The sequence below is a fragment of the Pseudopodoces humilis genome, chromosome 1 (genome assembly GCF_049639895.1).
Source record: "Pseudopodoces humilis isolate 2021_Gansu_Grassland_sample_001 chromosome 1, ASM4963989v1, whole genome shotgun sequence".
NCBI classification, from domain to species: Eukaryota; Metazoa; Chordata; class Aves; order Passeriformes; family Paridae; genus Pseudopodoces; species Pseudopodoces humilis.
The window spans coordinates 35818094-35845520 of NC_142200.1; the positions used below are offsets into that span (position 1 = coordinate 35818094).

General features: G+C 34.7%; 1 protein-coding gene across 6 annotated transcripts in view; it reads left to right on the top strand.

Annotated features, from left to right (window-relative positions):
• ASPH (aspartate beta-hydroxylase) overlaps window positions 1-27427 on the top strand; it is a 112933-nt gene that overhangs the window by 39268 nt on the left and 46238 nt on the right. For 4 of the 6 annotated variants that reach the window (XM_088053047.1, XM_014255120.2, XM_014255131.2 and 1 more), the window contains 10 exons: window positions 979-1053; window positions 1537-1698; window positions 3314-3373; window positions 4904-4960; window positions 5477-5521; window positions 6297-6332; window positions 9598-9636; window positions 12371-12424; window positions 13375-13419; window positions 22987-23028. In XM_088053047.1, the coding sequence (XP_087909173.1) occupies window positions 979-1053; window positions 1537-1698; window positions 3314-3373; window positions 4904-4960; window positions 5477-5521; window positions 6297-6332; window positions 9598-9636; window positions 12371-12424; window positions 13375-13419; window positions 22987-23028 (615 nt within the window). The remainder of the gene's footprint in view (window positions 1-978; window positions 1054-1536; window positions 1699-3313; window positions 3374-4903; window positions 4961-5476; window positions 5522-6296; window positions 6333-9597; window positions 9637-12370; window positions 12425-13374; window positions 13420-22986; window positions 23029-27427) is intronic. The other 2 variants (XM_014255134.2, XM_014255124.2) reach the window with 2 other exon arrangements.

Sequence of the window (27427 nt, forward strand, 5' to 3'; positions counted from 1 at the left end):
TATGTGATTTGCATTAGTGTTATTCAGAGAGTGTTTTCTCTTGTTTATTGAAGAGGCTTATCCTGTGTGATGTTTATGTGAACCTAATACATAAACATACAAATACAGAGCATATGGAATCTATGGAATATAGATTTTGTTTTAAATGACTTGCATTACTTTTCTTAGATATCATTCATAAAATATATCAATATATTTCCTGGTTGGGTGGGTTTTGTGTGTGTGTGTGGTTTTTGTGGGACCATTTTTCATAACTGGTACCATTTTGAATCCGTATTTGAAAATGCAGCTCTTACCTGGTTTAGAGGGTTTTTTTGTTAGATGTGTCATTGTAGGATTTCCTCAATGTTAATTTCAGGGCATTTATATGAAGATAACACTTCATACAAATTCCTATTATGTCCTGGGCTGGTGTGTTAGATGGCAATCACTTGTTCATTAAACCCATTTGTGATTTCTCCTGGCAATTCCTAGTGGAGCAAGACCTTGATATTGTAATGTTAATATCTATTTTTCCCTGTTTATGAAGTCGACAGAACCCTACTTCTGCAAGTCACGTTTTGTTGTCAAATATGACTTGCTAGTGCTGCAGCTTAAATTGTAGGAAGAGAATGGATGAAAGTGTTAGTAAATTAATTCCTTAGAAGGGAGTTCATGGTTTGAATAGTTACCTGAAGCTGTTACTATCCCTAGAAAAAATATATATGCAAAAAATGAGGTGTGGATAAATTCTTCCAATTCATCTTCAGATGGACAAATCTGATGTGATTGTTGCAATACTTTCTATATTAGAGAGTAAGCAAGACAAAATTGTTTTTCTAATTGCATGAATTGCAGAGGTTCACCAGGTCAGTCTCTAGGGAGCTTTGTGAAAGGGATTAAGAACATTATGGAGCCTACTAAAAGCTGCAAGCCTTGAGTTAATGTTTAGATTTTGCCTTTTTCACTTACCTTCACTGCAATTTATAATCCTTTTAGAGCGCAAGATTGCTGACGTAGAAGTGGAAGAGGAAATTCAATCTGTTCTTCATGAAGCTCTCCATTCCCAACCTGGTAATGCATTAATATTTAGAAATCACTGAAGAGTTTATAAATACTGCCATAAGTTAAATGAATCTCAGAGTCTGATTTTGGTATGCACTTAAAGTACTTTTGCCTGCACAAAACATTCATCAACTCATTTGTCATTTTCAAGAAAATTCAGAAAGTTCAGTCACCAAATCCTAAAACTGTGTCTTCTTATCCAGACTTGTTTGGCAGTTATAGCTCAAATCAGTCCTTTAACAAAAGCTTCCTCAAAACACTGTGTAGAAGGCAAGAGTGGACAGAGCAGAGTTGGCCTGTACTGTGAGCAAAGAAGGTCCTGGCAAGTTGGGTCTGTAATAATGGACTGTGCAGATAAGTTTTCTGTCACTCTCCATTCCCTTTGGAGACTAGCTGGAAAACACAAAGGGGCTGTACTGAGGGTTGAATATTTGCAGGTAATAGAATATACCAAAGAAAATTTATTCACTAACAATCTGCATTATTGATTAGGAGAGAGACATGAAGATGTAGATGAAAGTGTAAATGACCAGTGGCAAGTAAAGGAAGAAATACGTGATGAAACTTTAGAAGTTCCTGCAACAGATGACATGCTCAGAGAACTTGAGAATGAAATTCCAGAAGCATATGAGACACCAGACTCAATTCAGAAAGGTATCTGAATAACTAAATACAGTTAAAAATAAATTTACAAAAGAAAACCTAACCCAGACAAATGAAAATGTCTCATTAAAACCTGGACTTGTGATTACTACTTAAAGTAGAGCCTTAGCAAGTGTGAACAACAGCTTTATTTAGCAAATAAATATATTTTAAGCCAAAATGGGATATTTTAATGCTATTTGTTTTGAAACTCAGATAACTATATATTATTAATTACTACTCTAGGGGCTTAACAAAATTAACCTGTTCCAAATATGCATGTCTCTCCCCAATAGAGGCATGAATATAATCATACAGAGTGGTTTTGGTTGAAAGGGGCTTTAAGGATCACCTAGTTCTAGCCCTTCTGCCATGAAGGACCGAATTATTCAAACTCCCATCTAACCTGGCCTTGAACACTTCCAGGGATGAGGCATTCACAGCTTCTCTGGGCAACATGATCCAGTGCTTCATCACCCTCCTAGTAAAGAATTTTTACTTTATATCCAATCTAAACCTGCGCCCTTTTGGCTTAAAGCCAAAACCCATTTCTTATCACTACATGCCCTTGTAAAAAGTCCTTTTTCAGCTTCTTTGTCCCCTTAAGGTACGGAAAGGCTGCAATTAGGTCACCCCAGAGCATTTTTTATTCTGGGCTGAACCCCAGTTCTCAGCCTTTTCTCACACCTCTGGAGAGCTGTTCCATGTCCAGTCTTTCATCTACCAGCACCCCCAAGTACTTCTTGGTGTGGCTGCTCTCAATCTGTTCATTCCCCATCAGTAAAACCTGTATGGAGTATGCTTCTGAACCTTTTGATTTATTAAACTAAATTTTAAAGTTTATTATCACAGTTTTTTCTATACTTTATTCTCATTCTTCTTTCATTCAAATATAGCTCCCTAAGAGCATTAACTATATTTAAGTCCTGCAGAGATGCAGACATCATATAAAGAAGATGCTTATATCTTGTCACCTTGGGTCATTGACTGGATGATGAAAATTGTAGTCAAAATATTAAAGCACAGTCGTATGATCTAAATCCAGCTAGGGAGAAATTTTTCTGAATGCTTTTTATTTGTACTGCTGAAAATTTTACTTTTAATACCTCTTGATACCTTTTGATAAGATACACGTAATTGATGTAATCTAAAAGTTTTGGTTGCTGGAAGTGCGCTGAGATTCCTTCTTCACAACCAAAGTAACTCTTCAGTCTGGTTCTATTATACCTTCTCATCTCTGTGTCTTACTCATCCACAGCACAAGTCAAAGTAGGAGACAAGAGGAGAAATTCAAATTCCATTTACTTTAAATTTTTGCAATTAAGAAGGCAAAATGAATACATTCTTGTTTCCTCCAATTTATTCAGAAATTTCTGTGGAGAGTTCTCTTTCTTTGTGGAAATGTATATAGTTTATTCTTATATACACATTGTCAATATTGTATATAAATAAAATAGTAACTTTTTTTTCAGTCTATATATACATATCTTGCTGCCATTAGGAGAAATTTGCTTAGAATTTCAACTTAGAAATATTACTGTTCTTACATAATATCTGTTAGAGGGTTTGTGGTATTGTTTGTTGATTTAAAAATGTTAAAATTTATGCAAATGTATTTGTTTCTCAGATGCTGATTCTATGGTGGATGATGTTGGAGCAGTGGAGTCTGAATCATATGAAATTCCAGGTATCTTTTTGTTTTTACATACTCGGTAATAATGGTTTTCTGCCTCAATATAAGAAATTATATGAAAAGAAAAATGGAAAATGTTAGTCTGGTTTAGAAATATATAATTTTGAATTTGGGTTTTCTTTTCTCTCAATAACTAGTTGTTATTGTCTTGGAGAATTTTACTTTGGGATGACTGTATCATACTTGCTATTGAAAATCTTTATTACAAATAATAGGTGACAGGTATGGACAATTTTCTTTTGTTGGTGCAAAAACTTTTTATTTACTATGTGTTTCTGGCTGTTGTGTATGATTGGGGACTGGGTAGGCAAGTGATCTGTGTACAGTCTAAAAAAGTGAGAATGAGATTTATTGCTTACATTGTCTTCGTACAGTCTATAATACTAAGGTTCTTCTAGACTATATTTTTCTTGGCATTAGGAACATCCGGTTTTTTGTACCTTTCCTTCAGGACTGTTTGTTTCTTTGCGGCTGGCTCTGCTACCAGAGAGTGAGTCAACACTAAGGATGTAATTCTGAACTATCCTTATTCTGTCTTTCTGCATATCTTAATTCATCTTGAAATCTTTTTGAAATTTGGCTTGGACTAATCTGGTTACTTTATAGTCATCTTCATGTTAGGCTTGATATCATGTACAATGGCATTAGTTCATCTTTCCCATTATGAAGAAGCATTAAGTGGATATTGCAGGTTCCCTACCGTCTGATAACCATTTTCTTCAGGATTTTAACAACGTTTCTTTACAGTATGGACAGTCTCTTGCATTTACCTTAGACTTCTGTTTGTACTAGGCTTCTTATGTTTGACTCAGTGTTAGCTCTAGACTTTGCAGTTGTATTTGGTGTCACAGATGTGACAGAAAAATGGTTTTATTTGTTTGATACTGCTAAAACTGTTTATTTTCAACTGTGTGTGGGATTACTGGTTTAGAATCCAATCTAGTATAATTCCAAAGTAAAAGGATAAATTCTCTTCAGTACAGCATTTTCTCAGATGTGTCATAGTGAGTATATTGACAACATTGAAAAGAATTGTAGTTATAGAGGAAAATAATCCCCAAATTTAGCTAGGTAATGAAAGGAAGCAAATTGCTCTAAATCTGACATGCCAGAAGTAAAGTACATATTTTGCAAGGTCAGTTTCTGTTTCATATCTTGTCTTCTATAGATCCATCACCAAGTGAGCCTCCTGCACATTAGTATCAATTTTGAAGATAGATGACGTTTGCATTTTTTATTCATATTAGAACAAATATTTGAAAATATTGATGGAGATGAATGGCTCTCATTGCTCTAGTTTTCCTACAGAGTATAGCAGAAGGCTGGAAGAGGGAGCGGCCTAACACCTTCCATTAGATTGCCATGTGTCAAGTTGCAAGTGTCAGTTGATAAAGTTTTTGTTTTCCGGTTTATGGCTAAGGAGATACATTTAGCCATTGACAGACTCATCATGGATACAAGTTAAATAAACATATTTTATATTTTTTATTTCAAGATATTTATTTGTTCATGCTTAATTTACAGCCTTAGATGATTATGTTCCAGATTTGGAAGAGAGAATAAGTGATCCAGACACTCCAGGTTCGTAAATCGTCATTACTTCAAATGATAATATAATCGTACTTTTCCAAATGTGCTACAAAATGATGTCATATTGACTGTTTCTTCACAGTTTTATTTTCAAACAGTTTTTAGGTAGTTTCAAGTAGGCCCAATTTTTAGGCCACTATGTTACCATTACTTTTGTGACCATAACACTCCATGAATGCAATCTAAAAATACATAAATATTTTGCTCTATCAGGAGTTTTCCAGTCTAATCAATGGATTGATTATTTAACACCTATTTATCTTCTTAACTTTAAGCCTAGTTACAAGTATGTGTAAATTTGTTGTACTCTGTGTGTTATGGTGTAGTTCCTGGATGTGGTTTATAATTTAGCTGTCACTTTCAAATACAGTATTGTAGTATTAAGTCAGTATAATTAATTCTTTCATTTTTGAGCTAAATATGTGACCTTTTTAAGCTCTCTTATGTTATTTAGCTGTTGCATGAAAATTCAATTGGAATATAAAATATTAAATATTTCTATTTAAGGTGACTCTGAGGTAATGCCAGAAGATGCTGTGGAACATTACGCAGGTACAAGCCAAAGCCTTCTTTCTTTTTGTTGAAGATTCATTAAATTTTAGCACCAACCAAGACAAGTCAAATACACAAAAAAACACCCCCAAACAAATAAACCGCAACAACACACAGCATCCAAGACTTTAGAGCTCCTAGGTAGTATTTTTTCAGAATGTAAATTGAAAATGTAGACATAATAACTTCCTAAGGAAATCATGCGAAAACCTACATGAGTGCTAGTTCTCTGTAATGTCAGCCAAATGGGCAGAATAATACTTTGAGGGTTGAATTTCCAGAATAGATATTGATATTTTAAATTGTATGGAAGTGTTTCTGTGGATAAAAAAGAACTTAAATATGCTAGAGATGTTGCAGTTAGTGTGATATCAAGAAGAAAGTAGTATTTCTAAGTTTTTTTAAAAGGAAGTAAGCCATAACAAGTAGATGCTAAAATTACAATGTAGAACTTAGCTGTATATAGAGATGATTTATAAATAGCTCAGAATCAAAATATTTATGAATATTTATGAACTGCATAAGAAAGCCTGCTGACATTGCTTTCTTTATTAAGTCTATCTTTTGATGCCAGAAGATCAGTCTGTTCTTCTCACAGGATCTTTTAGAAATCTTCACCTTTGCACTCTTATTAATTTTATTACAGTATGAATTACTATAGTTCCACATTTTTTTTTAATCTGAATAAACTTGACACTGTATTGTATTATTTGTTTGTCTTTATTGTCTTAAAATTCCATTAATTTTCCTGGTCATTTTCTTTTTCTTTAAACAGAGGATAGAGTGCATGAAGATTATAGTGAAGACCAAGGTATGACAACTGCTATATTTAGTGAAATTAGAGTATTGAAATCTTTTGTTAATATACAAGAGGAATTACTTTGTTTTAAAATTTCCTATGCTGCCATATTACTTTGCAAGTTCTCAGCTAAGGTTTTGGGTTGTTGCCTGTTCAAACTCCCTGTGTTTTTAATCAGTCAATCAATCAATCTTTTAACACTGATCCCTGTGTAGAGTATGCGTACTCATTATGTTCCCACACTGATCCTCTTTGCCACACTTTGTGCATATGTGGAATAGGAACATTGAAAGCTTTGCCAGGCCTTTTTCCTTGTGAAACCCTGGCCAGGTCAGATGTGGTTTATTGCATCTGTTTAGCTCAGTATCACCTTTTCATGTTGTCTGCCACTACCAGTTCTTTGGGAATTGCCCTGTTTCAGTTTGATTTGGTTGATGATTTGCTAATGATTGCTAAGACCAAATCAAAAAGTAAATGAGAAGAATGGTAGTCTTGAAGCAAAGGTGTGTTGTTGTCATTCCTGCTGTGATATCCTTCTGGAGACTACCACACTTCAGAATGGTTAAACATATCTTTAAGGCACTCTTGTTTATTTCTCATGTTTATGTCACCTGAGCAAAGGATGGGGTTTATTAATCCTGTTAAGGTAAAGAAAATGGTTGCAAAATATTTGCAACAGAAAACTTGAGATTCATTCTTTGTTATCAGCAGGTAAATTCAAACATCCTTCTTCGGGATAGAAGTCAAAATTCCTTTGAAAGACTCTCAGTGGCCCAAAGGTGTACTTAGCCCTTAGCCTGTGTCTTTCTCAGTCTGCAGAAAATATTTATTTGCCTCAGTTGTGGTGCCCTCGACAAAATGTCTCAGCAGTAATAGGATAGAAAAGCAAGAGACTGTTTTTTTCCCAGGGCTTATTTTTTACTTGCCTTTCAAGGAGATAGTTATTTTATGATCAGTTCCTAATCAAGAATCACTTCTCTTGCTTCTCATACCTTGATGTGAAGAAGTGCAACTTCTAATCTTTACTTTTCATACTCTTTCATATGTAGTGGTAACATGAACAGAAAATGCTTCTATGCCGTTGTGAAGAGACATCTACATCTGCTTTTTTACTAAGTTGATTAGGGAGGTTACAAAGTAAATTGCATCAGCTTTTTTTAAAATCAGTTCCAAAAGCATTTCATATTCTGCAGTCTCTTCTGGCACCCCAGCACAATAACAGTGAATCACTGTATTCTGTGACTCATTCACTTACTTCAGGAAGCAGTGGTTTCATGTGCAGTTGCCTTTCTGTACTGCAATGAGAGTTTTAAATAATATCAGATAAATCACCATACTCTTTCTTTATTCTTACCAGTCCCCTGATTAGTATGATAAGGAGAATAGGAAGTTCAATTCTTTTTCTCAAAAGGAAATTCTAAGGTAGCATGTGACTGTCAAAAAAATTATTATTCTTGTCTATTAAATTGCAAGGCTTCTTTCTGTAGTAAATTATTCCCACAGTTCAACGTAATCCATGGAAAACTGCTTTCGTCTTGATAAAATGTGCCTTTTCACAACATAATTTTACCTTTCTTTCAAGTTCCACCTTGAAGGCATTCTGGTTGCGAGAGAAAGCACAATGCATCCTTTGTATTTTTTAGAGGAGCTTCGTTTCAGAGCTCCAGCTTGGAGCAGTGTAGAAGAAGAAGACCAGAGGCTACCTTTCTGTCACACACCATTTTTATCTTCTCAGTTCAGTCTGAGTTCAGTCCATGGAGTTTCAGGGCATGTTCATGTGCTAAACACCATTTTAGCAGTTGTACCTGGTTTTCATTCTTTTTGTTTCTAGGCCCATCTTTCTTGTGCCTTTTGACATGATTTTGGTTGGATTGAAACTGAAACAGATGTACTTTGTTTTTGGAGAAGAGCAATTTTGGCTTTGTTTTTCTAATGCCTAAAAAATGGTTGGAAATCATTGTGGAGATCTGAAATCTTTTCTCATGAATGTAAAGCCTGTGGTTTTGACATGGGCTCCAAAACTACAAGAAGATTCACATTAAAGCCTTTATGTGCAATTGTCTGTGAAATCAACAGAAGGGTTTGTGTTAATTCATCTTCCCCATTTCTATCATGTGTTTCTGCTCTTCTGGCAATACCTTCTGGTGAAATCTTTTCTCCAATCCTGGTGCTTTCTAGAGTTCTGAAATCTAAAGACAGTTCAAGATGATTGCTGGCCAGAGCAGTCCAATTTCTTTTGTGACTCTTGCTTTGTGAGGCTTGGCTCTTAATTAAGATTAGGAACTGCTCTAATAGGATTGCTGTAATCACATCACTGAGGTTATTGCTAGTGCTAAAAATTCTTCAGTGGAAGTAAGTGCCCACAGTGGAGTGTGTAAATGATTGATCACAGAACTTGTAAAATAACTGAGTTCTTGTATTCCATAACTTCCAGTTTTATGAAGAGTTTCCTAGAGTTTGTAGCCATGAAAGGAGAGAAAGAAAGCCAGTTTGAGATTTTAATTAGAAATAAAGAGTTCTGGATGTTTTTTTAAGGATATTCTATAAGAATTCTTTTTCATAGGAGTGTGGGAAGAGCCACACAACCATTCGTATGTAAGATGCAACAATATCTTAAATGATGCAACAATAATATGAAGGTGGTTGGTTTTGATTTTGTTTTTTAATGTTATGTAAATAATCTTTTTCAGATGAGAATTAGTACCTGTTAGATAATGAAATTATCCAAAACACTGAATGAACTTTGAACTTTTTTAGTCTGAAGTTCACAGTAAGGGCATATTGAAAATTCAGACAATGGATAGCATTTTGTCTATTTTCGGACATTTTCTAAAATGAAATAATTAATATTCTTGACCTATTTCTTTCAAATTGCAAAAATTAGACTGACTGTGCAAAGATTAAGAAAGTAGGAGAATTATAACAACTGTACAGAAGGAAAGATTTGTTGTCATTGTTTTCAACATTTCATCTGTGTGGTAGAAAGTCTTGAAATTTCAGCAATATATACACATATGGTTTGTTGGGTTTTTTTAATATAGAATTTCTACTATAAGCTCCAGAAAGGATTCATATAGATATATATATGTAGGTAGGTAGATAGATAGATAGATAGGTAGATAGATAGATAGATAAATTCAGGCTCCCAAACTAGGGGAAGTTATTTTTAAAGGCCTTTGCTTTTGTCATTCAAGAAATTAACTTTATGCTTAACCAAATCTTTAGAATACTTCGTGCATATCAACCACCCAGGAACCTTATTTTTCTTTCCTTTCAGAACCAAAACATGAAAAGCAGACTGAGGCTCAAGATACAGGTATATACCTCTATATATATATACATAAAAATATTTTAGGCAAATTAGTATAGAGATAATAAGCTTAATCTTGCTGTTTATGTATAGTGAAGTACATAATCTGTGTGACCTTCAGTCATTGCCAACTGACATTGCCAGTTATGACAAAGGTTCACTACAGTCTGTATTGTTATGAAGTTAGATTTTTAACTGAGAAACTTTGTTGTAGTATGCCACCCTTGAGGGTTCATCTTTAAGGTCTCAGGTGACACAGTGGAGTGTCTGAGGCTTTTGATGGACAGCTGAACAACAGTAGCTCATCACAGACACTGATTCAAGTAGTGTGTTCTGTTCATAACCTTGCAACCAATGTGTAAGATCATTTAAAATGTACAGGCTGTCAGTTCTAGCTCTGCTTTGATGCAGACTTCTTTCTGGTGCATTTGTCTAATTAGTAGGAGCAATTACAAACTCTTTGCAGTATTCTCTCTGGGTTCTGTATGCTTTGTCTTGAAATGCCAGCTCTTTAGAAAGTCATCTCAGGCAGCTGACTGAAAAAAGCCCCAATCATTTAGTTTAGAAGAAAGTCAGGAAGTTCTCTAGTATAAATTAATTGTAAGTATGTGTTTTGTCACCTTTGCTATCACAATCTCAAGAGCACAATTTAAAAAGTGCTACATTAAGAGTAAACAAAACAAAATAATTTTTTCTGTAGAATCCATAATTTAAGTTGTAGAATTTCTTTGTGCTTCAAGAAGGAAAGTAGGACTCACAAATGAATTACATGTTTATCCAAATAAAAGGACTTTTAAAGTTCATAGGTATGCATGTTTTTAGGTTGCTTTTCACTATGTCTAGCAGATGGAGTTGATGCTGCAAAAAATGAAAGTGGGAGTACTTGAATGTATATAGAAAGATTAAGAAGTGGTTTTAACATTTCAGTTATTGTGTAATAATCCAAACAGCAATTGTTGAAAAGGTACAATTTTGAAATAACTAACTGATTAATAGAAAAACTATTTAGTGGAACAGGAAATAATATTTAAGATATATTTTTTTCCCCTGGAAATCTTCAAAGTGTCTATTAATAGCAGGTAAACATGTCTATGTGCTAGCTGTGTTCTTTTGTATGATGTGTAAGTTCCATCACTTGAGGGCTTGATTTCATTATTGGTCTGAACTGAATGTTTTTAGTTGTTGTGGACCTTCCAAAGCGGGTGAATGAAGCCACAGGAACAGATATATATACACTTGAAAAACAGATATTAAAAAAAAAAAGCAAGCTGATTATACACTTTTTCCTTTTATACTTATAGGGGAAATTAATGAAGATTTTGATATTGCTAAAGACCTGTCACGTATGAACTTTTATAGTTTGTAAAACCTTTTTTCTTCCATTTATGTTTATTAATGTAATTAAAAAACAAAGGAAAAACACAGCAGATAATAGAATCATGGAGCAGTTTGGGTTAGGAGGGATATTAAAGATCATCTAGTTCAATCATCCTGCCATATATAGGGACATCTTTTTCTTAGTGTGCTCAAAGCTCTGTCTAGCCTGACTTCAAGCAGTTCCAGGGATGGAACACTACTGCTCTGGGCAACCTGTTTCAATGCCTAACCACACTCATCATAAAGTTTCTTTCCAATCTCTATCTCCTCTCTTTCATTTTAAAATCCATTGTCCTGTTGCTACAGACATGAGTAAAAAACGTCTCTATCAGTTTTTACAAGATCCCTTATTGAAAGGCTGCAATAAGGTCTCACTTGGAGTCTTCTTTTGTCCAGGCTGAACAACCCCAGTCTGTCAGCCTGCCTTCCTAGGAGAGGTGCTCCAGCCCTCTGATCACCTTCAGGGACCTCATCTGAACCTGTTCTAACAGGTTCATGTCTGTCTTGTTCTAAAAACTCTGGGGCTGGATGCAGCACTCCGTGGGGGGTCTGATGAGAGGCTTCTCTTTAGATGCAGCCGTGGATGCAGTTGGCCTTCTGGGCTGGGAGTGCACACTTTTGGCCCATGTCCAGTGTTTTATCCACCACAATATCCACATCATGCTCCACAGGGATGTTCTCAATCCCTTCTTCCACAATGTTTGTTTCTATTGGATGTTTCCCTGACCCTGGTGCAGGGCCTTGTACCTGGCCTTGCTGAACTTCATGACGTTCTTATGAAGTGCTTATTCCATTGCTCAAACTGGAGTTCTGTGGTAATTCCACATTGCTACTCAGAAAGGGTACATTGTAAATTTTTGTTTGCTGTATTGTTCTTGAAGAATTTTAAATGAGTAATGTATTAAATGTAATTTAAAAATCTGCTCTAAGAAGTTAAAAATTTTGTTAAAGAAGTTTTTCTCAAACATGATGTTGACTAAGTCAGCTAGAGCAAAGTGATCTAAGCAGTTTAGCCTGAGCACTATGTGGTAGGATTTGATGCTATATTTATTTAGGTTTTCTATTTGAAAAATGCATTCTTGTATGAATAAAAGTGATAACATACATTGTTTCACTCAAACAACAATTGTAGCTAAAATCCTTTTGGTGTGTGCAGTAGAAGTCCTACTTTTGGTAACTAAACTTTTGGATGTGAAATGCATTTAGTACCCTTTTTCCTACTCTTCAGTTAACCAAACTTGTTAGTTTATAATTTAAGTTTTCCTTTTTGTTTTTGATACTAATTCAATTGTGTGGCTGCTGAAAATAAAAACAAAATTATGAATGTAATGTGAATAATTTTCAATACTTCTTTTCTATCTAGGAGTAGAAAGTAAGCAAACAGAAGATGATGTGGTCATTGAACCAGAGGAATCAGGTTTGTATATTGTGTTTTCCATGCATTTGCTACTTTAAAAAGTTAATAATTGGAAATTATAAATATTATGGAATAGAATTGTATGCTGCAATAAAAATACATTCATGATTTTTTCTGCTGCTGTTTTCTTTCAAGGACAAATATATCTGTGTTTTTGAGCTTCTTAATGACATATTTAATGTCTTAGAAAGCAGTCTTCAGTTTTAAAAGTTGAGAGTGCTCCCAGTTCAGAAAAACTTAGATTGATAAAAATGACTGCATTTGGTTATATGATGGAACTGAAAATTTCTTTTCCATGATCTGTTTTCCACCAGTCAGTCAGAAGTGCATACTCAGGAAAGAGGGTATGTTAAGGAATGAAGTGGAATGTCCCCTATGCTTTGAGCTCTTTATGGGCTTCCCAAATCAGAGAATGTATTTCCCTTCTTCAGTTCTTCCTATTAGCTATTGTGAAGTTTCTTTCTGGTGAGCCTGACTCCTTCCGAGCATGTGTACAGACTTCAGTCTATTAGCAGTAGTAGCACTAGGTGATGTGTGACATGGTTAATTTAAACATATATATAGAAATAAAAGTAATTGAATTTTGAAGTCAAGTATTTCACAGTTACAGCTGGAAACATAATAGGTATATATAGATGTTTTCTAAGCCCATGTTGTAGTAGGATGTGAAACTGGGATGTGTGCTTTGGATAGTATAGTTGGAGAAGTTTGAAGTATCATTTTTGAAACTGTGTGATCCTACAATATACTCACTGGCCTACTTAAGTATGGATCTTTCTCTTGGAAAGATTCAGCTGAGAAAGTTTGCATCCCACTTCTGAAAAAGTAGTATTTCAGAGCAGTCTTAAAGGTCACTGCATGGAATGTAAGTGGGGAAAAAAAAAACACACTTTTTGTAAATTTTTGGGCAGCAGTCCAATTTGAATTATATTTATATTTTTTATTTACAGAAAACCCTGTTAAAGCTGAAGATTATTCAAATGATGTTCAAGTAGGTAAGTCAATCCTGGGTGCTTGTTTTTTTTTCCTTAAAAATGAAGCTATAGCTACACTGAAATGAGTAATCAAATTACTTTGTGAAGGGATATCATTATTGTCAAAGTTGCTTCTTGGTTTAGAAGCAATATTTTTTCTGTTGTACTTGATAAATGTCAATGGTAGTTACTGGGTTATATGAAAGCATTACTAATAAACTGAGTGGTTTTAATTTAAAACTTATTTTTTAATGATTTCAGATAGAAGAACTGAATACCTTTGTAAGGGAAATACAACAATTTCAGGTTTCAATATGTGTGTACTTCCTCTCCAGAGCAAATGTCATGGACAATGATAGTGTTACTTTTCTGTGTGTCAGTTGTATCTATTGGAATCTGACTGTGGCAGATTCTTTGGGCACTGATCTGAAAACAGGGACTGTTTTGTCATGCCATCACATTTTTCTTGGCATAACTGATTTTAAGAACAAGAGCACTTGCAGTTCTTCCATCTGTTGCCTGACAGTAGTAGACGTGAATTTTACCAAAACCATTTTTAGCATAGTTAAGTGGCTTCTAAATTAAAGAACTGCATATTGTTACATTTCTTGGAGTTAAGTATTAGAATTTGCTAGTTTGTTTGTTATACCAAACCAATTGCGTGGAGTGGATCACAGAGTTATATCTCAGGGCAGTACATCAGAGAAGCTACAATTTAAGACCTCTAACAGCTGTATTTTTGTTTTGTGCTGATTAGCCTGGCCCCCTTTCTGGGTTAGTTCATCTTTGTACTATGCAGAAGCTCTTGCAAGATGTAATGCCCAGAGAGCTCTGGGTTGTTGGTTTGTATTATGGTATTTACATTTGGTTCTTAGTCATGCCAAAACTAGCCAGAGAAATGAAGAAAACACAGGAGGCCTTTTGTGGTTGTCCAGGACAGATTGGAGGCATGGTTTAGCTCATGTTTGAGTTTGTATGCGGTACAAGCTGAGGAGGTTTGAAATGCTCATTTTGGTGCATAACTGTGTTGTCTGCGGGGTCTTTCCAGCCTGTTTATCACAACAGACATGTGGTGTGTTGAAAAGTTTGAAGCCTCACCTATTAACTAATAGATGCATTATCTGAAAGTGTTTTGTTTCATAATGAATATGAAATATTCTTAACCAAAGCTTATAATCAGTGTAGGAACAAACAGTAGTTATCTTTGACATCATGGGCAAGAAGTTCAGCAAAGGTAGTCTTCACTCTGTTATGCATTAAGTTGGAACGGGAGAAGAGGAAAAGATGTTTCCTCTCAGAAAAGGTTACTGTTTAAAGTTAAAATAACAAAAAGGCCCTTACAGAACTATTACAAAATTTCAAGAGTAGATAATTCCACCACACAATGTCAGTTGAGGATAATGAGATGATTTCTTGACTTACAGATGCTATTTTAAAATTAAATTCAGAATAGAAGTGCCAACTTGGAATCTTGGGGTATTGGACCATATTTCTATCAGTTTTTGTGTTGCAATTTATGGCTAAATCTTGCAGCTGTAAATTATTTTTTCTACCTTCGCCAAAGGAAAAAAAGAAAAATCTTATGTGTTTTATATAGCAGTGATGGATTGATGGATTTCAAAATATGCCATTTTGAATCATAGCATCTTTTAGATTGGAAAAGACCCTTAAAGTCAAGTCCAGCTATAGCACTAACACTGGCAAGTCCACCAGTAAACCATGTCCCCAAGTGTTGTATCTACACATCTTTCAAATACCTCCAGGCTGGAGACTCCACCTCTTCCTTGGGTAGCCTGTTCCAATGCTTGACCACTCTTCTGGGGAAGAAATTTTTCCTCACACCCAATCTAAACCTCTCTTGGTACAACTCAGTGCTGCTTTCTCAAACTACTTGGCAGAAGAGACTGACCATCACCTGGCTACAGCCTCCTTTCAGATATTTATGGAGAGCAGTAAGGTTCCTCCTGAGCCTCCTTGACTCCAGGCTAAACAATCCCAACTCCCTCAGCTGCTCTTATGATACTTGTGCCTCAGCCCCAGCTCTGTTCTCTGGACATGCACCAGCAGCTCAGTGTCCTTCTTGCAGTGAGGGGCCCAAAACTGAACACAGGATTTGAGTCACCAGTGCCAAGTGGATTTTTTGCAGATAATTGCAGATGTATTTGCAAATAAGATGGTGGAATTGAACCTAGTTATCCACTCTTCTTTTGTTATATTGTGATACTAAGTTGCTATTTTCAAACACTGCTAGAATGAGAATTATCTTGTTCTACTTTGAAATTGTATGTATTTCTGAATAAATCTTTTAGATTTATTCTTTTTTTACCTGTAGTTTTCAAAATAAGTGCAACACACCATTTAAATCACAAAATTACCTTGACATCTATCCTGGCTTAGCTTTTGGAAACACATAATAGCAGCAGCACTAGAAGGAATTAATTATTTTCTTCTTCCCTTCATAGGGAAAAAGTGAGAGAATCAATAAAAATGTGTTTTAAAGACAGTTATTAAAGACACAAGTAATTATTATATATTCATGATTCTTTGTTTAGGAAGTGAAAAATGAAAATAATTTGATAAGCACAAGATCTGAGCACTGCTCTAACTTAAGAATCCTTATAATTCGTGTAGTTATGTGGAAACCAATCTGAAGGCAGAAGAACCAATATTTATAACTTTTTCTAAAAATCTCACTGTTTCAGCACATAAAGTAAAATTCAAATAGCATCTTGGAAAACTGACAAAAGAAACATAGGACATAAACTACTGATAATGAATAAAAATTTATTAAATTATTAATTATTCCTGCTATTAAGTCTATTTACCTGTCTTTTTTTTTTTAATGTGAATATTGTGGTCTGAAGGCAAGATTACTCTCAAATTTTCCTCTCAGATTATGATATTCATGTTTCCTGGTTTGTTGTTTTTTTAATTTATATTTTCTTTGTGATGGAGGATTTTGTTGCCAGGAATCTTTCTTATTTGTTCATAATTTTATTTCATCAGTTGTTCAAAGCTAATATTTTGCATTCTTTAAGCATAACAAACATAACTTCAGACAGTGTAAAAGAAATTCAGAAATGTCACTATGCATATCTTATTCTTAGTTTAAATTCATGCAACTGCATTTGAAGCATGGTGGCACCAGTTTGTATCAGGTTTGGAGCAGCTGTTTGGTTTTTAGCTAAAACATAGTAACTTAGTTTTTTTGTAAAGAAAACAGAACATGGCTCAGTGATTGAATTTAGCTGTGAGGAACATTCTCACATTACCAGGGAAGGCACTGCATGTGGGATTTGAATATGCTGGAGTGCAAGTCAAAAGTTTTTTGCTGACTTCAGGTCATATCGCAATAAAGTTCATTCTAGTCAAGTGCATCTTTAGGTATCTGTAAATACTGTTTTCCAGTTCTCAGAGTTTACTTCCAAAATTATTGCTAGTATTTTTCAGATATAGGATACTTTAACTGCAGTTATAATCTGCACTTTTATAAGCTAATGGACTTTATAAACTAATGGTTTTATAAACTAGCTTGAAATATTAGTTATTCAGGTTTTCTGGCTAATCCTGCTTTACACTAGCACATAAATTGCAGTGGTTGTGATAGAGTGGTACTTGGACATATTTTAGAGAGTCATTGCAGGTTTAGGGAATACCATTACTCTCTGTATTTGGATTTTGATCCCTCTTGGATGTGTTTAGATTTAAAATAACTACAAGTTGTTCCACTCTTCCCCTTCACCTTGTATCCCTGACATTTTTGTAACTCTCCGTTTATTTTACCAACTGCTGAAATCCCTTATGTGTAGAGAAGTTTCCACTTTAGACCCTTGACCCTTCCTTATTCCCTGGCTCCTCTTTTCTGGTTGTCTTTGACTTCAATATATAAAACCCAAAATCAAACCAACACAAAAAACCAAAACCTAAATGTTTAAATGGATTGATGGCATGGCCTAGATATCCTTTACAAAGGATATGAATTTACAAAGGATTTACAAAGTAAATGAAGTGCCATATGGTAACAAAAAATTTACTGCCTAGAAAAATATTTTGAAGTTTGTTTCCCACCTTATATAGCAACTTTGTGTAGATTTACTAAGGTAGCTCTTAGAAATCAGAGCTTTTTCATATGAACTAGTCTGATACAAAGTTGCATTTTTTAGCATTTAAGATTTTTTTTGTTGTTGTTTTAGAGGAAGTTGTGTTTTGGTTGGTCCTCTAATATAGATTTCCCCTTATTTTTTCAGATACTTAAAGCTTCAAAAGAAAAGTCCCTACATCAGGAGGACCAGTCCTAACCATACGCTACAAAAGGGGAGCAGATGGTTGTAATAGACCTTATGATGTAATTACCAAGCAGTTCAGGGTTTGGGGAATGAACACTAAGATGTTGTAAATGGGTTTTAGCCAACTGTCATTTTAGTAAGCATTTTTAACACTTGGATGTTTAGTTTACATTCCTGTCTGATATTTTTTTTCCCTTGGTCAAGTTTAGTGAATTCATTATTTTTCTTCTGTGTTTGTGACAGAGTTACAACTTAGAGCTGCATTTCATGTACTGTTTAAGCAATTGTTAATATTCTATTTATAACATAGCAGCAAGTACATTTTTTTTCAGATTTTAATATATATCTTTTGTTGTGGATTCATACAGTATGTACAGAGCAGTTTGGTCAAATGAAACATACAATGTTATGAATTTCGAAATGTTTCATAACTGCTGATATAGCATACAGCCTAATTGCATTTTATTAAAAAATACTAATCAGGCACACACTATGCTGTGAAGTTTGACTTATTGACTTATATCTCTTTGCACTGATGTTATGTCAACAGTTAACTACATGAATTTCAGGTGATTTTTAAAATACCCTAACAAGGAATAAAATGTGTGTTTAATTCATACTAGTGAAAGGCCAAATTACAATATTATAGTTTTCAAAAACTCTTTATGTCTGAATTAGCACTTTTTATTTATGCTCATCTGATTTTTCAAGCAAAAATGTCTAGAGACTAGATGCTAGCTTGACAGGGAGTCAGTGGAGATTGCAACAAGACTGGCTGGAATCAGGTTTAATTTGGTAAAGTTATTCCATTTTGGTTTGCCTACTAATATAATGATCTCAGAGCTGGCTTTAATAAGCTTTATATTCAGTAAATTATTTTAAAAGTAAAATTTGTATGAACACTTGATTTGCAAATTTTATTTTAAAAAAATGCTTTGGAAATTCAACCTTAAGAAAAATACAATGTCAAAATTTAAGACCTACAGTTATGAATGCTCTTAAAAATGGTACATCTGAAATTTAGGTACTGTGAGTGATTTAGAATTTTAATATAACAGGTGTGCTTTCTACCTGTTCTGTGCTGCTGTTCCACAATTACGAAGACATATTTTATTCTTTAATATTTTGCATGTGTTCCTTTTTGGCTCAGGAATAATTGCTGTGATTTGAGGAATTTGCCAAGCCTGTTATAAGAGCTTAGGAGAAATAAAGATAAATTTATAAAAAGAAAAATCAATTTGGTAACCCTAACAGTTGGTTGCCTTTTGGTTTACAGGGAGACTTTCAATTTCTGTAAAACTGTTTTGAGGTCAGGGTTTTAGATGCTTATATTTGTAGTGAAAGGGGCATCATCTATGCTTGCCCTTTTTTTGGGTTTGGGATGTCAGTAAGACTCCACATGAGTGTTACATCTGATCGACAAATACAGATGTTCCAAAGTGATTTCTTTAGATTTTTCAGGAAAGCAATAATACTCTTAGACTGTGATGTGTTTTGGGATGGGATATTCTAGTAAAATTACCTGTGATTGTGAATTGCAGAGCAATAATTTTTACAAAGCCATATTTTGTGAGGAATCATGGGAATTATTTTAGAATGGTGAACGGAGGACTTTTTATATAACAGTGGCAGCCTATTTGTAGAATTCTGGGACTGTGAGAGTATATTATGCTGTGATTGAATTTTAAGTATTTTGTAACTGGGTATGTGATTTTACGTGCTTCATGTTTACAAAAATATGCCAAGCTGAGCAAGGTCAAGTGGACTATTAAAAATATGTATATTTAATCCATTTTAATGTTTGGCTGCAATAAAACACAGAAGAATATCTTTGTCTTTCTAGTGTCATTATTTATTCCCAAATGTATTAGATATTAGCTGTAGGGATAAATATTTGACTTGGCCACTAATTAATATTATTTTTTTAATTGTGAATTTGAGTATTTGAAATATATTTGAAAGTATTGTTTACAAGGAGGAAGCAGCGAGTAAAATAATTTTATCTCTGGCTGCTGTTACGTGAAGAAAATGGGCAGTATGCTAAGGTCTGTGTCTTCTATAATTGTGTTGTGATTGTCCTTTTGGAGTATTAAGATTCTGCAACCAGTTAGGCCAGAATTTTTTTTCAAGAAGCATAATTTCTGTTTGTAATTTATAATGAATGAGATAGCACTTCTTAACAAACACAAATGTCTGGGGAAAGTGATATATCTGCTTTGCATACAGAATATGGTTATGGTCCATAGTTTAAATAAGGAATCTAGTAAGGTCCATGAACTTCTGTGAAAGCAAAAATCTCCCTTGGCCATTTCAGTTTTCAAACACCTCCATAGCTTTAATGATCTGGTATTGCTGAATAGTAGATAAAGAAAAAGATTACATTTTCTTTATATTTTCACATTGCTACATGGCCTCTTGTTATATGTCAGTGAATCTATGAAATCTTGGATTCAATTGCTTTGTTGCTTTTTTTGGAAATCACAGGAAGAAATACCAGTAAGCAAGGAGTAGAATACTAAAGTTGTATTTTAATACTGCCAATTTACTACAACTTAAGTGACTTTCTAACATTCTCTGTAATTAAAAAGGTACCATATCATGACACTTCTTTCTAAGAAGAAAATGGCTAAGATCTGATATAGGAAAGATACTGAAAAATGTAATGATTTTACTGAACATCATTTGTAATTTTATGTGGTTTAGAAATTACGTATCTGTAAATAAGTTGTATTGTGCATTTATAGTGTTGATTGAGATTCATGTAAAGACTACAAGGTCTGAAACACATTTTTAATTGTGAGTTGTGTCATTCTCATATGCCATCAAACATTTAGTTGTATTGTAATATGAAAAATAAATTTATTCTTCCTGGTAGAAACCTTCTTGAGAATCCCTGGTGCATTCATTATATAGTGATAGCAGTCCTACCCTATAGAGATTAGCTAAAGCTGTTTTGTCAGTGATTTTCATCTTCAATTATTTTGCTGGAAATGAAGACATTGAGTAAAGGATGGGAGTGGTTTGAAGAACAAAGATTTGTTTGTTTGTTTGCTTGAGCTACACTTGGTTTTAGTTGATGGAAAAGTAGTCTCAAGATTTATTAACACGTCCCTGTCTTTGAGAGAGCACATTTTTAGGCCTTAGTCAGAAACAGCATAACTAAAACCTTTTGCACCATTGAAATATGCTAGGGATCAGTGTGAAAGGAACAAAGCAATATGTGCTGAATATGATGCTGAAATGGATTCTTAGCCAAGTGTGAATTCTTAGCTTCAGAGCTAACAAGATCAAGTTGTGATGGATTTCAAAAGCAGCTACCTAGAAGGAGAAGTGGGAGTATTTAAGGATCATTGGAGAGGCTTTGGTGAAGTGAATGGCAACTGATTTAGTTGCCATTTAGAATGTTTAGTATACAGGCTGAAAATAGTCTGAGAGTTTGGAGAACTGATCGTAGTACATAAGTAGGTGTAGAGAGCTGTAGGTTATATCTTGCATGAGTCTCAGGAATACAGAAATGTGAAGCCAGACAATAAATGGGAGATAAGAGCAAGCTTTAGAGTGAGGAGGTCATACATTGTTCTTCTTGTGATGGCAAAGAAGTTGCAGAAGTAACATGAATATCCAAGATGTGTGGAGGCAGGTTATCCAGTGACCTAGAATGAAGTAGAGAGGAGAGGCCAGGTGAGAATCTCAAGTGTTGCTGATAAGAGAGGATACATGGAAAATGTGGGCTGACTAGCATGATGTATTATGGTAATGGGAGGTGATAAAAATAGAAATATGAGTATATAAACTGGTTTGTGTGAAAACTGTAAAACTAAACTATTATTTAATCTGGGGCTGAATCATTGCTCCTTTTAATGGAGTGCTTTGGATGACATACGACCATTTTATTGATTGTGTGGTATGTGCAAAAAAAATACAGAAGCCAGGGTTTTAGAAAATACTGCACAATGCTTTTATTAATATACTGCTACAGTAATAATTGTCCCTAGTATGTAATTGACTCTATAGATCTTTTGTCATTTCTTACAATTTAATTCACAGTCTAGATCTCATGATGTAATTGAAGAGGTGAATGACTTTCAGTGTGATAATATTTATTTAATTCACCATATAATCAAGTTAATGCTCATTCTGCCTTGTACTGAATATAAATTAGAGTTTTAGTGTCCATACATTCCAGAATAGCAGTTGTCAGCCAGTAGTAAAGGGTGAAATTAGAGTGTTAAAAAATTTGGTTTCATCTGTGTGCATAATCCAGTTTCTTCATGAAAGACTGCAGTATTTTCCTGCATTTTTAAATGTCATATTCACACTATAATGCTTCTGAGCAGTCAGTTTAAAAAACAGTAAAGACTGAGTATTCAGACAAGGTGTCTCTAAATTACTTGGAAATGAAAGAAAATGGATTTTTATGTATAAGAATACCTCAAAATTAAACAGTACATGTTAAGGAGGACAGTGACTAGCTAAAAAGGCAACAGACCTCTCTGGTTAGTGTTCTCTAAGTTTCTTAGGATAAAATATTGGAAGCTTATTTGGAAAAAAAATTGAATTGGAAACAGAATAACAATGTTAGAATTGTGAGGCAAGATGCTTTATATGTTATAGAGTAGGGCAGGATCAAAAAGTGTTTAGGGGTGGGGAAAAGATCTTTATGTATCTGCCACCTTCATGAAATCCACATAAATTATTTTTGTCCAGGATTTACTTTGCCTTTGCTACAGACCATCTTAATGCTTACTTAATATCTACCTCTGCAGTCAGATGTTTGCAAAAACACCTGTTACGTTATTTTAAAAACTGAAAAAAGACAAAAGCTTCCAGGTGCCCAAGTCACTTCTAAAAATGAGACTTAAGTTCCCAATTGATTTTTTTTTTTCACATTTTAACCAAATGTATGCATTAAGCTAATGTTTCCAATAGATTTTAATTAGTGAACAGATTTTCTTTCTTGCAAAGTAGCTTGCATAATTATGCATTTTATATTTATATATTTTTATATTTATATAAAATTATACATTTTAAGTGTATATCAACAAAATATATTAATATCTAGAGGAGAAATTCTGTGAAATGTTTTGTGATGGAAGCAATATTTGAAGCATCTTCATGGAAAGAGACCTTTTAGGTAACTGTATAGTTCAGAAAATAATCTTTAGTTATTTTAAAAAATAAAAATTAAACAGAAAGTCCAGTTGATTCAATTATGTTTTGAGTATAAATTTTCTTGTATCTCTTTCTTACTGTAAAATGTTAATAAAGTTGTTTCAATAAAATTATATTTTTAATGTTCTAGGGAAAAGTGAAAAAGAAACTGAACAAGACAAAACAGAAAAAGGTAAGTCTGAAAGTAACATTTTGTTTAGAAATTCAAAACCATGCTTTCTGGGAAGATTGATTTACATCAAATTAAAGTGTAGTGAAGCTTCACTCCTGTACATCTTATGTAGATAAACTGCAGTTGAATAAACATCCAGAGAGCATGTACTTTTACAGATAAACACTTGGTTGTTTCCAAGGCTGGCATACATCAATGTGCACCAGTCAATCTTACCTGGTCACAGAATGGAATGATTGAATAATTGAATTGTAATGATTTAGATTAGAAAAGACTTTTTAGGTCATCAAGTCCAACTCGTAACCTAGCATTGAGCCATGTCCCAAATCACACATCTTTTAAATACCACCAAGACAGCCTGGCAACCCTTTCAGTGAAAAAATTTTTCCTAATGTCCAGTCTAAACCTGTCCAGGAGCAGCTTGAGGCCATGGCCTCTTGTTCTGTCCCCTGTTACCTGGGGAAAGAGACCAACCCACACCTCACTAACAACCTCCTTTCAGGGTACCGTAGAGAGCAATAAGGTTCCTCCTAAGCCTCCTTTTCTCCAGGCTAAATGTCCCCAAACACTCCCAGCTGCCTCATCAGATTTGTGCTCCAGACCCTTCCCCAGCTCCGTTGCCCTTCTATGGACACGCTCCACCACCCCAATGTCTCTCTTGTAGTGGGGCACAAAACTGACCCCAGGATTTGGGTGCAGCCTCTCAAGTGCTGAGTACAGGGGACAATCACTGCCTTCCTCCTGCTGGCCACACCACTGCTGATACTTGCAGGATGCCACCTGGGCACAGGGTGACTCTTGTTTCAACCAGCTGCTGACCAGCACCCCTGGCTGCTTTTCCCAAGGGCAGCTTTCCAGCCACTCTGCCCCAAGCCTGTAGCATTGCACTGAATCATGGGATGGTTGTGACAACTTCTGCTATTTAGGACTAAAATGTTCAGTATCATACTCCTAGTTTAGTATTCTGGAAGTTGGAGTTCCACCAAGTTCCTTCTGCATCTGAGGGCAAGAGGCAATGTGGGCTACTTGGCGCCTGGAACTGGGTTCAGCACTGCCAGCTGTGCTAAGTGTGAAGAGACAGGTGACATGCAAATCAGTCCATGTCAACAGTATGATTGCCTAGTCTGTCTTATATTAGGTAGGAAGGTGCAGAGACAGAGTAGAGGGAAAAGAAATGAGATTTTGCTGAAGAGCACCGTGAATCTGCTCTCCCTACAATGATACTTGTTCTGGCCCCATGTGTTCCCTGTCACTGCACAAAGTTTGCAAAACCTCCTTCACTGGGGTCATGGCTGGTTGCTGACAATACCCAGGAACCTCAGGGCCTGTGCCAAGGGATTCACTAGCTCTACTCTTTTTTCATTCTGTTTCCATTTTCTGTCTGGCTGTTATTTTATATTTGAGTACTTAGGAGTGCTGCTTTTCCAACATTTTGGTATGGTTTATTTGGTTTTGTTTTGTATATTGGTATTTTAAATATAAGTTTCTAGGACTGGCAAACTTCAAACATTTTATTTAAGTACTAAATACGTCACATGTAAGCATTACATATAAAAAGTAAAAAAAAAACCCAACCGAAACGTCTTGGAAAGCTTGGCAATTATGCCTACATTTCCACTTATTGGCAGGGTGTATCTTACTGCAATAGATTTACATATTTGATAGTAGGAAAAAACTCACCATTATGTGCTACTTTTACTGACCTGTTAGAACAGTATAATAAAATGACATACAAGAGCCATCTAGTATGGGTAAAAAGCAGTCAGAGAGAAAAATGCCACCCTGTGTAAGAAACTTACTATTGTGCAACGTTACTCATCAAAACCTGTACAAGAACTTTTGGCCATGAAAGTATGACAAAGTGGAGCTACTTTCCTTTTTTGTGCTTTGTGGTTTTGTTCTGTTCTAAACAGCAATTAAATAAATGTCACTGCAGATTACAGGATTTCTATAAGGTAGAAAAAGGGATAGCTTTGTTTTCCAGGTTAAATTGATAGGATTTTTCATCCTGCCAGGAAAAACAACTCTGCAGCTTTTTAAATTAACTTTGTTTGTAGCTACACTGCTTGTGTAATTTTCATACAAGTTGAATTTTGTTGAACTTTTTTCATAGTTTGAACTGTTTCAAGTTTCCACTTTCAATAAAAGTGGCAAGCTAAAGATATCCTAGTCACAAGAAGTGGTATAAAGTACTATTGATTTCGTTTATTTTAAATTACCATAATAACATGCAGCAATAAATTGATGAGAGTTGAATTAAAAAATATACTATACTGTAACTGGTATATGTAGGAAACTTGGAAACCTAAGGAGTTGGGAGTTTGAAACTCCATGTTTGGTTAGGGTTTAGGGTTTGCTTCTGATTCTGAGAGTACATTCTGATGTGGAAGTCTGCATTTGTTTTGTGGTACGTGGACATACAAGCTCCAAAGAGCCTTCTGTGCAGAAAGTATTTAGAACTTTGAGCAGCTCTTACAACATGATTATTTTTTACTGTGTCAGCCTTCATAGTACTAGGTTAGCAAGGTGTCCTAATAATTATGTAAATTTCAGTATTCAACAGTATTTCATCAAGTTTATTAAGTCTTACTGAAAATTCTTTGATATTAACAAAATCCCCCTCTGGAAAGTCCTCTAAAGAAACACAAATGAAAATAAACTTGTTTCTAACATAGAGTTGCTTCTAGGTTTCTCTGTTATATTTGAGTTGTATTCTTCATCTTCTCCACAAGAATGTCATCAGACTTTATATTTAAATAAGTGATTGAAATGGGATGAGTATTCCAGGTGAATCTGAGTAATAATTCTTAAAAGGATTTCACAAATAGTGCAATGAAGGACATACATGCTACATCCATAAGGTGTCTTTCCATCTGAGGTGGTCAGTTGTTTTTCATCACATAGACAAAAAAAAACAATTAATTATTTTAAGTAAGAAGCCTAATTTTTCTGCTTCTATTGGACATATATTAAATATTCATTTACACTGGTGAACAGATATAAAAACTGAAAAAATAATTCTCATGTATGAACATGTTTGTTTCATACAGTGAACTTCAGCATAGCTGTTATAATAAGAAGTAATTATTTTCCCTTTTCAAAACTGATAAAGCTTGACTTTAAAGTAAAAATGAATGCTGTTTGGCTCAAAAACTTACTTGCATTGTATTAGGGAGAGAAGTACACATGAGGCAGGCTTAGGACAATGTCATTCCACAAGTGGCCCTGCCACCTGCTATCATTTTGATAACAGGTCAGCATTCACCACTATTTACTCTAGGTATTTACCATTGAAGATATGTAGGGTTCCACTGTGATATTAGTAGACATCTAATCTGAGGAAGGTAAAGTGCTGTTCTTCTGACTAAATGCAGGGATTTGGTGCAGAGTAAGTTCAGTTATCCCCTAAATTCCATTGGGAACCTTCACCAGAGCTCTGTTGTCAGGAGAAAGAGCTTGCATGGTTAGCTCACCTCCAGTGTTGTCTCCTCAAGTTTGGTGGACTGAGTTCCACCCTTGTAAGCTCTACTTATAAGAGTACACTTAGTACCTATTGATTTGTAAAATTGATGCAGGCTACAATTAAATTTCTAAACTGTGTGTGAGAATGATCTGTGATCTATGTACAGAACGATCAACACAGAAGTGTAGTTGTCAAAGTCCAAAACTGCTATATAATGCCATTCTGAACTAAATATATAGGACATTAGAATATTACAATGTATTTTTGAATAGCAAGTCAATGCAGAAATTTCTTTCTGGTTTTGTCAAAGGATTGCTTGAGTCCAGCCTTTGAGTGAAGCCAAAAGTCTTAATGGTGAAAGAGAGGTGAATACATGAAAAACCAAAATTATTCTGCTGTTATTCCTTATGATCAACGTCTAACCAATCAACCAACAATAATTTCATATGAAAAGCCCTGTAGAATACTTTTTACTGCAAGGGAAATTGTTCTGGAATAAGTGCAGCTAAAGATTTATTATAGTCATTAGATTCCAGCTTTATTAGTCCCTAAAATGCCTCAGTTTTTATTGTCTGATTACTTCCCCAGATAAGTTGATTACAGTGGTTTTGTTTGTCCTACCAATACAGTTTAGAAAGATCTTTTAATTATTGTAGTGCTCCTTGCTGTAAATTGTCTAGATGAAGTTTACTTGATTTTGTATCTTCTAAGTTATCATCTATAGAAGCCCATAAAACAAGTAGACAACTTACACTCTCTGTATCTCACCTAATGAGCTTCCCAAACAACAGGACAATGTCAGTTTTTCATCATCACATTCTCATTCAAGTGCCCACTGAGAGGCAGCACAATTTCCAAAACTAATTTGGGTGATGATATGGGGCTAGTATCATGAGGGAGGACAATTACTTGAGCAAATTTTGAATTCCAAGTCTA